The sequence below is a fragment of the Silurus meridionalis genome, chromosome 1 (genome assembly GCF_014805685.1).
Source record: "Silurus meridionalis isolate SWU-2019-XX chromosome 1, ASM1480568v1, whole genome shotgun sequence".
NCBI classification, from domain to species: domain Eukaryota; kingdom Metazoa; phylum Chordata; class Actinopteri; order Siluriformes; family Siluridae; genus Silurus; species Silurus meridionalis.
Window position 1 is genome coordinate 20,190,993 of NC_060884.1, and position 15,665 is coordinate 20,206,657.

At 35.0% G+C, this 15,665-nt stretch overlaps 1 protein-coding gene across 8 annotated transcripts; it reads right to left on the bottom strand.

The window, feature by feature from the left end:
• Positions 1–964: 964 nt before the first annotated feature.
• On the bottom strand, positions 965–14,956 carry LOC124403873 (sodium- and chloride-dependent GABA transporter 2-like). 8 transcript variants are annotated; one of them, XM_046833809.1, is made up of 17 exons: positions 13,822–13,888; positions 13,208–13,318; positions 11,925–12,016; positions 10,498–10,682; positions 9,791–9,925; positions 9,089–9,229; positions 8,883–8,970; positions 8,644–8,776; positions 4,693–4,827; positions 4,248–4,351; positions 3,845–3,969; positions 3,660–3,772; positions 3,400–3,537; positions 3,056–3,158; positions 2,833–2,933; positions 2,061–2,231; positions 965–1,947 (listed from the first exon to the last, which is right to left on the bottom strand). In XM_046833809.1, the coding sequence occupies exons 4-17, from the start codon at positions 10,676–10,678 to the stop codon at positions 1,831–1,833; spliced, it is 1,785 nt and encodes a 594-aa protein (XP_046689765.1). In that variant the 5' UTR covers positions 10,679–10,682; positions 11,925–12,016; positions 13,208–13,318; positions 13,822–13,888; the 3' UTR covers positions 965–1,830. The 8 variants fall into 8 exon arrangements, 7 of the variants coding, with proteins under 7 accessions (XP_046689765.1, XP_046689685.1, XP_046689503.1 ...); XM_046833729.1 differs by having other exon boundaries at positions 10,980–12,016; XM_046833547.1 differs by having other exon boundaries at positions 10,498–12,016.
• Between the last annotated feature and the right edge of the window lie 709 nt (positions 14,957–15,665).

The window sequence follows — 15,665 nt, forward strand, 5'->3', positions numbered from 1 at the left end:
TGTTCCATTACACAAACCTTTTATTTATTTATTTTTTCTTTCTGGCACAGAAGGTCCTTAGGTCAAGGCTAATCTCCTAGTTGGCACTTTCCACCTGCTTGTTGGTCTGTCGATCATACCCCCAATAATAGACTTAAGTTACTCCCTGTGTGTCCATGAAACTTGACCAGACACTGACATGAACCTAGTGCCTTAATCATTTAAGTGATGTCATCTACAACTCTAAAATATTTGTCACATAGTTAATCAGTAATTCTACTTACAGGCTGTGGATGGACCAGGCAGAAGGATGAGGTGCAGAGATTTTACAAATGGCGTTTATCTTGTGTGATTCTGAGAGGTCAGAAATCCACAGCAAGGTAAGGCTAGGTCCACTGCAGCATGGGCAGGGCATGGATTTACTGGCAGGCAGGGCTCAAGGGACCTTGGCTTTTGCGTTTATTCTCACAATTCACTATAAAAACCTGATATTTTGCTAAGATAATATTCTGTTAACAAATGCAGATCTATTATAACTTCCAATCTCAAAATAGTGTATGTAAACAGTTATGTATGAACGGTAACATAGTGACTAAAATGTTAGTTAAAACTGTAAATTATTACAGTTACAATAATAATTCTTTTAAGTCAACTGACATAAAAAGTATGCTCAATTATTTTACAATATTAGTTATATATATATATATATATATATATATATATATATATATATATATATATATATATATATATATATATATATATATAATGTTGTTCTTGCATTATATATATATATATATATATATATATATATATATATATATATATATATATATATATATATATATATATATATATACTAATATACTATTTAGAAGATGTATTAATATTATTATCTTTATAATAATATTAATACATCTTCCTGAATAGTATATTTCTTAATTGAACGAATATTGTAAAATAATTGAGCATACTTTTTATGTCAGTTGACTTAAAATAATGATTAAAGAAAGAAAGCGATAAAGATAAGTTTAGGCTACCTGATGAAAGCAGTCAGAAGTTAAGAAGCTGCTGCATGCTATATGTTAATGTCAAACATGTAGTATTATACATTAGTATAAGTATTAGTATAATAATTGGGGGGCAATATGCAACACAGTTACAGAAAAATAATTAATAGCAGGGTGGTGTGATAATGACATCATAAAACAGAGAGTATTTGCCATCCCAAAGTTTCCTTCCCAATGACAGCATATCTCAAAATGTTTTGTTTCTTTATTTTCAGCAGCAATAGGTCAGGACTATTTTGGCAGCAAAAGGGGGACCAACACAATATTAGGTTGGTGGTCATAATGTTATTCCTGATCGGTGACTATAAAGCTGTGCCTGTTTGGTGTATTTAAACCATGTTACTAACAATGTTTTAACAGTTGTACCTCACTTAAAAGTAACATTTCTATGAAAGACATATATATTGTGCTTATCTTTACCAAGGTTGTCAATGAATCTGGAGGGTCCTTCAGATAGTTAATGTTGTCAGAACACAGAGTAATGTGTTTAAACAAGTATTAGCTAGTGCATTTCATGAACAGCACAACAGCAACATTCATGAAAAAATAATCACCTCTACAGTCAATTATACGTTATGTATGGTCTAATTATTTGATCATGTGTTGGTTTTTGATACATATGTCTGCTGCAATATCAAAGTAATGCATTTTCAGATTTCTTCCGTGCAATCTGTTCTTGCTGAACATTTGATTAATTAAAAATCCTCTAATAATGTAGAGTAAACAGTGATGTACAATGAGAAAAATAAACATATAAGAACTGTATATTTAGGGATGTTCTTTAAGGATGTTCTTGTTTTTGTGGTACAGCTGTTAAGGCGATACAAGTTGAACAGTTTTTTCTTCTGCTTGAGTTCAGAGGAAGGTTTCTTTCTGGGGTACAGAGATCATGTAATCTCTAAAGGATGATGAAAAGTGGGTTAAGTTAACTGGGTTAAGTACATAAACAAGTAATAATATACAAGTATTAATCATTCACTGTTCTCACATTTAGTCTGGAATGGAACATACCTGTCTCATTGAGCCACTAGAATTGAGGAAAGCATAGATCATCCAAAAGGGAACCAGTAGAGTTGAAGAGAGTGTGAAAAACCAGCCAATAGCATAGCCCCACCAGGGGTATTCAATTACATTGTTAAACTTTAGAGGAGTGAATTTGACCAGATAGAAGACGAATGTACCCTAAAGAAAAAATTTATATAGTTAAATTTAAGATCATATTGCCATACATTACAGTATATACAAATTATATTTAAAAAATGTACTTATTTCCAACACCTTAATCATGTGGTGGTTTTGTATTTGTTTTTTTGTTGGTTAGTTTGTTTGTTTTGTTGAATTTGGCTGTTTTAGAGAAATAAAAACTAAATAAATAAACCCACCTTTCAGTGTACCTGAATGAATCATACCTTTTAACCCTGTGAACCTGTGTAATCAGTTGTTGAAACCTCTAGCTGTATCACACATCTATGCTCAGATTATGTTTTCGAACTATAAGCAGAATTGTCTTATTGTCTCAGTCTATTTTGTCTAAAGAATCTCTAGTTTTTATGCCATTTGAAATAAACAATGTTGAATGATTAGTCTGCAAGAAATTTCTTATTTAATTGACAGGAATCACATGCATGCAGTGCTAAAGAGCAAAAATATTGTTCATGAGGCCATGACTAGAAAATGTGGGAGCCCTTAGTCTATTATCAGTAGCAGAAGTATTGAGTATTCAAGTATTCATTAATTTTATTTAATGTAACCAATAAGTATGAACACATTTCCAGGTACTTACAGTGCAGACTAGAGGAGTGATGTATTTCCAAGAGTATTTTATTAAGAACAATGGTCGATAGCCAATCATGTCTTCAATATTATCATACAGACGGTCAGCGCCTACAAAAAAGTGCAACCAATATACATTGACATTAATGTAATGCATATTATTTACTCCCCATTTGTTGAAAATAAATCTGCAGGCCACAAACATGCACTCTTCTCAAACTGTAAATACTCACCATACACCCACCCTATACACACTGACTGCATAATAGCGAATAACAGAAGTGTCATCCCACTGCAGCAATAGTAATCAAACAACTGGAAAATATACAAGCCACCCTGGAGGATGAAACTAAAAGTCAGAATCTAGGCCTAAGAATTTACAGGAATGTTTTTAAAAGCTTCTGAAATAGAAAAATACAATAACTATTTCAACATAGTATTTATGTATATATTATTTAGAGGAATTATTTAAAACTGATGGAGATTTTATTCAGTGGATTTGACTCTAACTCACATGTTAAGCTATAGGTGCAGGACCTGTGCATTTATTCTAGAGTAATCAAGAAATCATAATAACCTCTGAAACCATAACCAGGCCAATGAGAAAACTCCCAGCACAGATGAAGAGCAGGGTGAGTTCACGCCGATAACCAATGAGTAAGTAAGAGGGGTACAGGTCTGTTATAGCTGTCATTAATGACTCCAATCCTACAAACTTAAAAAAGAGGGGGTTCAAGATGGAAAAACATATAAGTACTTAATATTACATGTTTTAATTATGTTTTAATCCATAGATCTTATTTAACATTGCTTTTGACTGATGTTTTTTCTGATTACCTGAGTGTCCAAGCCCAAAAGAATTGTCATAATAAAGAAACAAATGGCCCATAATTGTGGAACAGGCATCATAGCAACTGCCCTGGGGTAGGCAATAAAGGCCAACCCTGGACCTGGGAAAATAAATAAAATTATAATTTAAAGACACTCTGCTCAAATAGCAGATAGTTTAAAACTTCAGTCACCTGACTCTGCCACTGTTGAGATGTCTGTCTCCTGCTCATGAGCCATGAATCCCAACACAGAGAAAATGGCAAAGCCAGCCACAAAACTGGTCACACTGTTCAACAGGCAAAGGTAAATACAGTCCCTGGGAAGAAAACATACAACATGCTATCACTGTCCATCCAAGCTGGCTATGTTTAAAAAGTCCAGGAATTAAACACAGAAAGAAACAGACAACAGACAATCTGCCCTTCTGGACTGTCTAGGTTTGTAACAAATTATTAGAACCATGTATGTATTAAATTAGAGATCAAGTAATATGCTTGTGTGTCACGTGTGTGTATGTGTTTTGCTTAACTGATACAAATCCAAAATGGTCGCAACCCAAACCCTGTAGCACCTCCTCTCCTTAATTGAGCTTACTTGTAGCAGTTATTATTGTACTTGTTGTAGCTTCCAAGAGCAACAAGACAGCCCATGCAGAGAGCGTAGGAGTAAAAAATTTGAGTTCCAGCATCCATCCACACCTACATTGTATGAAAAATTGTTTAGACATTTGCAACATGACACATACAAACAAAGTAATTCTTAATTGATTTAGTTAAGCTAAAATATGTAAGTACTAATAAACATTGAGGTTCTCTGACACAATTGTTATAGTTGTTATTTTATATAACTTCATTATCATTAATAAGGCACTGTATTTAGACACTACACTAACCAAAACTGATGTCGCTGTGTTTGAATTTAGGTCTTAACATTGACTTTGCACTGGCTTTGCACCAAAGTGACAGCTGGCAATAGAAAAGTACTTTTTCCAATGCAGGGTCCTATATTTTTTAACCAAAAAATATAATTATATTTCTACCTGTGGTTCTGCGAGACGTGTAGGATCTGGGTAGAGATAAAATCTGATGCCATCAAAGGCCCCAGGCAATGTGATTCCACGCAGCAACAGCACCACCAGCATAACATAAGGAAAAGTAGCAGTGAAATAGACCACCTGAGAAAGAAAAATCTCTCTCAGTCAAGAACTAATAAGAGAGGACATGCATTGGTTATTAAATCAGTCATTAATATTTTCTGAATATGTGCAGAGGTGGGAAGTAACAAAGTACAAATACTTTATTAATGTACTTAACCTTCTTCTTGTGTTAGGTTTCCGTTTTAGGTTTAAATGCACAGAAGTACCACATGAATTTGTTTTTGGTTAAAGGTTTTTTTACTTTGTCAGGAACCTCTATTTAAACAAAACCCGTAAATGTGGTACTTATGTCAAATCAAATCAAATTTTATTTATCACATACACATACATACAGGGTACGACATGCAGTGAAATGCTTTATACGATGGTCCGGCATGAGGTAATAGGATGGGGAAAAAGAAAAGAAGGCAGATAAATAAAGTAGAAAGTATATAAAAAAAACTATATAAAATAAAATAAGAAAATAAAGATATAAAAGATATATAAAGATATGTATGTGAAACAAGAGAAAAATGTATATACAAAAAATTCTTATGGCAGTAGACAGTAAAACAGTAAACAATGTGTAACAGAGTGTAAACAATAGACAATTTTTGTGGTGGGTTGTCCATAAAGTGTCCGTGTGCGGTATGGTGTGGTGTAAGGGTCCGTAAGTGTCCGTGTGCGGTATGGTGTGGTGTAAAGTGTCCATAAACTTATGTCTACTTTTCACAAAAATGCAGCTGTGTCAGGAAGAAAAAGCCCATGCTTATCCTCGACTATAGTAAAAACAAAGGAGGAGTGGACAACCTGGATAAGCTGACTGCCACCTACACTTGCCAGAGATTGACCCGGAGATGGCCAATGGTTGTGTTTTATAACATCCTAGATGTGCCTGCATCTAATGCATTTGTGTTGTGGACCCACACCCACCTAGGGTGGAACTCAACAAAAAAAAAAAACAAGTGAAAAATGTTTCTTGAGGAGCTAGAAAGTTCCCAATTCAAGACGCACATTGAGCGAAGGGAACAGGTGCCCTGAGACCCAGCCGCTGCAGCCTTGGTCAGACAGCTGCAGAGTTCACCTAGCACTCCATCCATGCCATCAGCAACTTAAAGAGCATCAGCACCAGCGTCAGCCAGCCCTGCCTCAACATCAACCAGCACAGCCATAGCCACAACCCCACTGAGGCCACCTGATTCTAAAAGAAAGAGGTATCAGGTCTGCCCTAGCAATAAGGACAGAAAGACAAACCTATTGTGCTTCTACTGCAAAGAGATATCTCTGCAAAGAACACACTAAAAGTGTCACTTTTTGCCACACATGCATCTAAACACACACATACACGTATGTTTTTGCACACAAAGACTTTTTTTGAAACTGGTACTTGATTTAGATTGGTTTGATTTGCTTGATTGGTTGTTGTTTGTTTGACTCTGCAAATCTAAATTTTCCTTATTATTACTTGTTCTGATTTGTATTTTGTATTTGTATTAAAGTTCTATTTTTGGAAAAAAAAACAAGGCAGAAGGCAACAAGAAGTATGTGGCTAATGTGGATGAAACAGAAAAAGTCAGCGATGTAAACATGACTGAGCAGAGACATTCCTGTTCACCTGATCATAATCATCTTTTCTCTGCTTGTGTTCCATATGGTGGATGTTGAGCCTGGATAAATTCATAAGGTAAGCAAATTTTAAATTTGTTTTTGTATTAATATTAATTAGGGCTGTCAAAATAGTGTGCTAATAACGTGTAAATGCATGTTAATTTTAACGGCACTAACTTTATTAACACGCGATTGGTGCAGCGCGCATTTCTATTAGACCATTTTTTATTTCAAATATAAATAAGTATAAAAGAGGAATTTAAAACCTTCAATGCAGCACACGTTTATTGACGACATCCTTTCTTTAGATATACAAATAAATAAATAAATAAATAAACTCCAACAAAGAATTCTTTTTAATCAGTAAACATTTGTTTTAGTGATGCACCAAGTCTCAAATCAGCACCAAAGGCACCCTTGATGCACACAATTAACCCTCTGGGTCCAACAAACGCGCAGGCACATTTAGTATACACTCATGTACACACTAATAATAACAACAAATGCTGTGCTTTTGTAAATTAAAGAAAACAGGATGCAAGCTCTGCATACATAAACTAAACAACATGAATCTCAGTGAATACTTGCCTCACAGACATAATAAATATGAATAGGAAGCTCAAAATGTATAAATAAACCAATTCACACCAAAAACAAATATTCTCTGATTATGTAATCCATATGAAAGTATGAAAGAAGATGTACAGTTTCTTTGGAATCACCTCATTAACCGTAAATATTTTAATTGATTGACAGCTCTAATATTAATATAATGTGAGGTCCAGTTACTAGTGTGATACTAAAACAGGAAATAGTATTGGCAGTGGTGGGCAGTCAGGGCCAGCAAAGCCTTCTCTACTGGCCCGAAACACTATCAGAAGCACTGACCTACATTTGCAACCTAATTCTAATATTTGTTTCATGAAATTGTATTAATTTAATCCCAACTGTTTATTTTCTTTATTTCGTAGTGTTTCTCTTGGCTGCACATGTGGCGGTTAGATTTTTTGTCCAATAAGATTTCAGCCTCTATGTGCTGCCATGTCAATCTAATCTGCCCAGGGCCTTGGCCCTTTTACTATACATAATATTATGAATTGGTCTGTTTCTTTAACCAATCAGATTTCATATTCGCCTCACAGGGCCCATAATAGTGTCAGCATTTTTCCGTCCTCTGATTGGTTGGTCAGAGGGAAACTGTTACAGCCAAGTTCGACTGGTAAAACACGTCTGTAGCTCTGCACACATAAATACATCAGATTTAGACTTTTTATGCCTACAGAGGAAGATAAATTTATTTGGTCTCGGACATACTTAAAAATCCATTTTCCAGAAAAGCTAGACATCGTGAGTAGGTTGGCCAACCCCGAAGCTAGCTACCTTGTCTCAGCCCAGGAAATGGGTTTTGTTCACCACTTTCAGAACACTGAATACAAGCCGTACCACTGGCTTACAGCCTCTGATGAGCGGTGCAAAATCTGAGTCTGCATCTCTGGTGAGTTGGATTTTATTAATATGTTAATATTTTTGTCATGTTATTAGACAAATATTGATTCTGAACTGCTCCAGATGATGTAGGTGGCACAGTTGCAGTTGTAGTGTAGAGGTTTGGAGTTGTCTTAACTGGGTTTTTCGTTTTTCTCCTGTACACTACGTATACGAACTTTAACATTTTTACTTTTTCTTCTTTGCTTATCTTAATTTTCGTCACAATCTTCGCTTTCTGGCTTCGCTTCGCCATCTAGCAGCGCCGTCTAGAGCTCGTATCTCAATTTTTTGCTCGCGTAACAAAGCAAAAAAATCAACAGAGTGACCGCTCGTACTTCGGAAAACTCGCATAAAAGCGTTATGGGTTAGTCAAAGAAACTTAGAAATGAGCATCAAAAAATAATGAGCACATAATCCTCAGTCTCACACGCAGTAATACCGGAAGAATGCAGTGACGTGCTGTTCCCAAAAGCCGCTCTGCTCTTAAAGAAGCCACAACATATTTCACCCGTTACACCATGTAACAGACAGTGTCTTTCGTTAAAGCCTGTGTAAAGTTCATTAGTTTCAGTGTAGACATAGGCTTATACACAGGTGCGGCTTATTTATGTTAAAAATATAAATATTAGTAAAATTCAGTGGGTGCGGTTGATATAAGGGTGCGCTTTATAGTCCGGAAATTACAGTATCTGTACATCTACTTAAATAAAGGATGTGTGTACTTCTGCCACCTCTGGATATGTGTCATGAGGCTCTTACCTTGCCTGTTGATTTCACTCCCTTCCACACACAGAAGTAGCAGATGGTCCAAGCCAAGAGGAGACACAGAGCCAGTTCCCACCTCACACTGCCCAGCTCATACACGTTGCCTGTAAGATTTAATACCCTCCTCCTGGATAGTGGTAAACACAATTATACACAAGCATACAATTATAAACAATTATATTCTGATGCATGTAAAAAACACTAGATGTTTTGAAAATTGTAAATAAACTCACTCCCAGAACTCTTGAACAGGTGAAGTCGCATTCTCTGATATACTTAGCCTGCTAAAATTATAAATTTTGTCAAATTCAACACACATTTCTGTTGAGAAAAGAAGATATAATCGAAATTCATGACTGCACATATTCATGCACATATTCACTGTGCTATTTAAGCCTGAATTGTGTGTTTTGTATTTATAATATACGTAAATGTGTACCAGTGTTCCAGGCATTACTGCAGCTAGCCCATGGTAGCACAGAGCTGAAAGAGGAAAAAAGATAGAAGAATGCCCAGGCCATAATGATAATGTAGTAGGTACTGGAATATAACAGGACTACTACGGTTCCATAACCTACTCCTGTAGAACAAAAAGGGAAAAGATAACAGATGAATAATAATTGTACACTCATCAAACAAATTAATTCTTGAACCTCATATGAATACTGAAAAGTGACCAGAAATATTTTTTCCTTCAACAGGAATTCACCTTTGAACGTTACCCTGACAGGTTGCAATATCCCTAAATGTTTTTGCTCTTTCATTGCTGTTTCATTAAGTTTGTTTAGGTTTTCTGTGTACCCTTTCTCACTTCAAGACGAATTACTGAAATAATAGTATAATGTAGTATTATATAACTACAGTATACTACATACAGCAGTCGATGGTTTGCCACAGTGAAGAAATCTTGCCCAAATGTGGGGATTAGTAGAGCTCATCTCCCTGTATAAGAACCTTTTTGCTCAGTGCATCTTTCTGCAACAACAGAGCTTTCTTAATCAGGCAGTACATAAGGAGGTTGACATGCTGTTGTCTTCCTTGTTAGATGTCGATCTCCTCAGGGATATGATTCATTTTTGGGTTATCCAATAAGTTTTCTCTTGAAATCAGTAAGATAAATTATTAAACAGTAAAGGCTCACCTTGAAACAAAGGGCAAATTCTTCTCCAGCAGGTGATGCTGCCCTGACAGGTGTACTGACCTAATGATATCTCAAGGAGGAAGAGTGGAATGCCACACGCAAACAGGAAGACCAAATATGGTATTAAAAACACTCCTAAGGAAAACAAAGAAAATAATACAAATACAAATAATTGATATTCCAGTAGCATAATATCCCCCATAAGTTATAACATGGATTCAAGTCAGTTGATAGGCAACACCATGCAATGCCTCTTGAGCTTGACTGCAGGCAATGTTAAATTATTCCTTCCATTTTTTCTATAAAAAAAAATTGGACACAAGTGCTGATTTAAATTAATGTTAATGCTCCTTTTCCAATATGTTATTTTATTGACTCATTCCCATAACTAAACTTTAAAAAAACTTAAAAACGAAATTATTTTTCAATTATTTTGGTCTTATTTACTTAATTACAATGAAAAAAAAATTTTATTCAATAAAGATTATTGAATAAATTACTTTTTTATAAATGCTATAAAGTCATAACAGGAATTAATTAGTCACGGCATTCCAAAATCCTATTTAACTAATAAACTTATTCACTGCTTTGAACTACTTAATGACTGAATGAAATTATATAATTTTTAAAAAACATGGCTTAGTAATACCTTAATCATTTGATAAAGATCTCTATAAAGGAATAACTTGTTAAATCTGTAAACTTACCACCTCCATTCTTGTAACACAAGTAAGGAAACCTCCACACATTTCCTAGGCCGATGATTTGTCCAGCCACAGCCAGAAGAAATTCTACTTTACTGGTCCACTGGCCTCTCTCCTTAATTTTGCTGTTTGAGATTGACTCTGGATCAGAGGAGTCCACCTCTAGATCATTAAGTATTACCATTTTACTGGAAAGAGGTAAAAACATATTTTTTCAATCTTCATTATTAACACAATGACACAAATGAAAAACGGAACAGAGTTAGGCAGTGTTTATGAAATGTGTTTGGCAGTGTTTGCTGTTGTTTTACGTCATTCTAATTAATGTAACACATTTACAGACAATTGTCAACCAAAAAAGAACAAATACTACATAAACAGCCTGAATTTAAAGAAACAAATTCTTAATAAAAAACAAATAGTGTCACTGTCAATGGATGCAACAGATTTATTGTTATAGCAGGGGCTCCTGAAAGAGAACCCACTGAAAATGAAGAACAGAAGATTAAGACGACACTGGAGTAACATTTTGTGGAGAGGGTTCCTGAAGAGGGTGGTAGGGCATAGTGCCATTAACTGATTATATCACTCTGTCACTTTACTTGGCTAAGAATGTCCCTCGATCCCTCTGCTCTGCAGAAGACACCATTCTGATAAATATTAAACAAAAAGTAATTTAATAGTCAATCCAACATGTTTGGTTAAATGAATAATCAACCCAGTATTTCGGATGAATGAACAACACATGGTTGGAATAACTATCATGTGTTCTGTTTGATAAATAAAAGCTGTTCATTATAACAAAAGCATAAATGATGAAATCGATTATAGGACTAAATCAAAGCCATGTAGAATTTCTACAGTTCACTGGATGAATAAAAGTCTCATAATTCAAATGTATCTAAAAAAAAAAAAAAAACTTGGTCACACTTTATTATTTTTTTAATTGCTTGCAACATATTAGTTTATGGTAAAATGATTTTTACCATAAACTTATATGTTGCAAACATACCTTTTACATAAAACCAGTCAATTAAGTTAAAGGATTTGCAGTTTTTTTCATGTTTCCTCATAATATTTTTATGTCATAAAATTTTTTTTTGGAAAAGCAAGAAGACAAATCCATGTTTTGTTAGTCAAATGGGTCAAAACAAAGGGGGAAAATGATTAGGTGATTAACAAAAATCATTAATCAGGGCAAATCAAAATGGCAAAAACCAGATTACAAGCAAAGAACAGAATAAAAACAGCATAACAATACACAAAATGAAAAGCTAGGAAAGGTCAGGCAAATACACCGCATTACTTTGCAAAGTGTAAATGTTTGAGTGCTCTTGATGTGTTATAATTAGCAGTAGGCATGCATGATCAGAGGTCTGGTGACTGAATTCATATTCTTTGGGATGTGCAATTCTGAGCTTTGTGTAGACCTCAATAGGTTCTGGGTATTTGTCAATGCTCTTCCTATGCCTCCCTACGATGAGGTCCTGGGATGAGCTCTTGGGTGTTCTGTGTGTCATAACTGAAACAAAGACATCATGAACCATGAGTCAGCACTGTTCCTAAGGGACATACTGCCATTTGATAAGATATTCAAGTTTACCATTTCTGCAACTGAAGTTGAATATGCACTTAATAAGGTCCACAGGTTGACCTTTGCTATTGGGCAGTGCTGGTGGTGTAAGGGGAATGTTGGTGGCTAAGGTCTAGGTATGATTGGATTCAAGTATGAGACATGAAAAAAGGTGCTTTTCAGCAGTGACGTGGTAAGCCAGGTTTTTTAAAAATGTGACATCATTTAATTGCTTTTGTCCATGTTTCTAGCATGGACAAAACCTGTCATTTTTACAGCCTTACAAATTCCTAAAGTCCTTTAGATTTTCAGAGTCAATCTTTATTTTAATAGTGATTTCTCCTTGATGTCATTACCTTTACTCCTCTTTGTTGTATACTACTTGTTGTAAATTTTGATGTGTAATCTCCTACAACTGCTTGCCTTAATCATCCAAAGCTGGAAAAGCAAAGCATTTTAGCATTCCAGGAAAACAGATGGGGCTGGTAACCAGGCCCTCACTGGAAAGTGGTGTTAAATGCATTGCTGAGTGCCAGATGGAATTCACTGCCAGTGGTAACACTGCCATCGCTTTCGTTCATGCACACATAAATACAAACAACGTGTTCTGCTTCCCTTTCAAAAGAATATGAGAGTATAATGGCAATTTACACCAACTCTTTATCATTCTTTGCAATTATGTGCACTGGGGGAACTGTTGTCTTCTAGCCAGAGCTCAGAATGACTAAAATTAAAAGTTTTGGGTATAGAAAAATTTGCCATAATGCTGACTTCTCACACACTACGTGATAATAAAATGACTCGAAAGGATAAGGCTACATGCACACACACACACACACACACACACACACACACACACACTAATACACACTAATACACCTAATACTCATGGGTTACTGTTCCATCACATTTTTTTTTTTTTCGGCACATAAATTCCTTCTTATCTCTTAATCTCCTAGTTGGCACTTTCCACCTGCTTGTTAGTCTGTAGATCATACCTCCAAAAATAGACTTAAGTTACTCCCAGTGTGTCCATGAAACTTGACCAGACCACTGACATGAACCTAGCACCTTAATAATTTAGGTGATGTCAACCATGACTCTAAAATATAATATAATTTAAACAGCAATTCTACTTACCGGCTGTGGATGGACCAGGCAGAAGGATGAGGTGCAGAGATTTTAATAATGGTGTTTTGCTTGTGTGATTCTGTGAGGTCAGAAATCCACAGCAAGGTGAGGCTAGGTCCACTGCAGCATGGGCAGGGCATGGATTAACTGGCAGGCAAGGTTTAAGGGACCTTGGCTTTTGCGTTTAATCTTGCAATTCACTGTAAAAGAACCTGATATTTTGCTACGCTAATATTCTGTTATCAAATGCAGATCTATTATAACTTTAAATCTAAAATTAGTGTACGTAAACAGGTATGTGGGCAGACAAATGATTACATAGAAAACATTAGAATATGAACGGTAACATAGTGACTAAAATGTTAGTTGGAACTGTAATGTAAAAATAAGTTTAGAAAAAGTGGTAAGTAATAATAATAATAATAATAATAATAATTATTATTATTATTATTATTATTATTATTATTATTATTATTATTATAAAGATAATAATATTAATACACATCCTCCTGAATAGTATATTTCTTGATTGAACTATTATTGTAAAATAACTGAGCATACTTTTTATGTCAATTGACTTGAATGATTAAATAAAGAAAGTGATAAAGATAAGTTTAGGCTACCTGATGGAGGCAGTCAGAAGTTAAGGGGCTGCTGCTGGACAGATTTCCTGAAAGTATATTCTGAAAGCAGTGTCAGTTATTACAAGGTGTTTCTTAGCGCCCTTGGTATGAACACATCTCCACCTCACTTTTACATCAGGCTAATCATTTCTGTAGGAGGTGTGCTCATGTCCTCTTTAAGTCTAGATCACAGTGAAAAAAAAAATATATAATGTTCAGAATTTAAAAATCACAAATGAATGTTAATATTTACAGCATTTCACATTCACTCTTTCTAATTGCTCACTTATCTCATTTATACAACTAAAAAGTTGGGGATTAAGGGTCCTTCTCAAGGTTCAAGCAGAAGTCTAATATTTTAACCATTGTGCTGAGTTAAATGTCTCCTTTCCAAAAGCTATGCACTATGTTAGCATTTATGTCACTGTTAATGAGTTACTATAGAAATGGTAACATATGGGGGCAATATGAAACAATAAAAGCTGTTCATTATAACAAAAGCATAAATGATGAAATCGATTATAGGACTAAATCAAATCCATGTAGAATTTCTAAGGTTCACTGGATGAATAAAAGTCTCATAATTCAAATGTATCTAAAAAAAAACTTGGTCACACTTTATTTTATTTTTTTTAATTGCTTGCAACATATTAGTTTATGGTAAAATGATTTTATGTAACCTTTTATGTATGTTATCCATTAACCTTTTATGTAAAACCAGTCGATTAAGTTAAAGCATTTGCAGTTTTTCTCATGTTCCCTCATAATATTTTCATGTCATTAAAAACTATTTTTTGGAAAAGCTAGAAGACAAATCCACGATTTGTTAGTCAAATGGGTCATAATAAAGGGGGGAAATGATTAGGTGATTAACAAACATCATTAATCAGGGCAAATCAAAATGGCAAAAAACAGATTAAAAGCAAAGAACAGAATAAAAACAGCATAACAATACACAAAATAAACAGCTAGGAAATGTCAGGCAAATACACCGCATTACTTTGCAAAGTGTAAATGTTTGAGTGCTCTTGATGTGTTATGATTGGCAGTAGGCATGCATGATCAGAGGTCTAGTGACTGAATTCATATTCTTTGGGATGTGCAATTCTGAGCTTTTGTGTAGACCTCAATAGGTTCTGGGTATTTGTCAGTGTTCTTCCCCCACCGTTAAGATCATAATTTCTCATTGCTATACAATAGAAACAATTTGATGCAGACAACGACATTTCATGTACAAAGTACGTAAAGTTCATATAGACACTGAACATACAAAATAGAAATGCGTGTTTAGAAAACTAGTGCCTATGTTAATACTAACTAGGTGTCACAGAACCAAGGGAACAGGATTGCTGGATCCGATAAGTGATAGGTTTGTCAGAGTCTTCACTGTGCATAGGTGGAGAGCGCTATCCTGTCAACAAAGCCAGAATTGTTTTAAATCCGTTTTTTTATATTTAAAACATGGCAGTTTCACAAGAAGTAAGATGACTGAAGCATCAGGAAACCACAAGCCAGAGTACAATGAAACAGATGGTTTTTATATGTACACAGAGATATCCCAAGCACTCTATATTCTTTGTAGTCTCAACATAAATTGTACACCAGTTGGTTTTTATACAGATGTGTATGTGCAAAAAGACACTTAGGACCATGAAAATAATCTTCATGACTAAGATAAGAGAAAAAATGATAAGGACAAAAACATGTGTTACAACCCTAGGTAGCCCATGTCCACATTGGGGTTCTGTATATGTGCCTTGTGTGCAGGTCCGATCCACTCCAGAGTTTGAGACCTGCCCTAGCCTGGCTGATCCCACCTCCTTCACGATGACATCATCCACCAG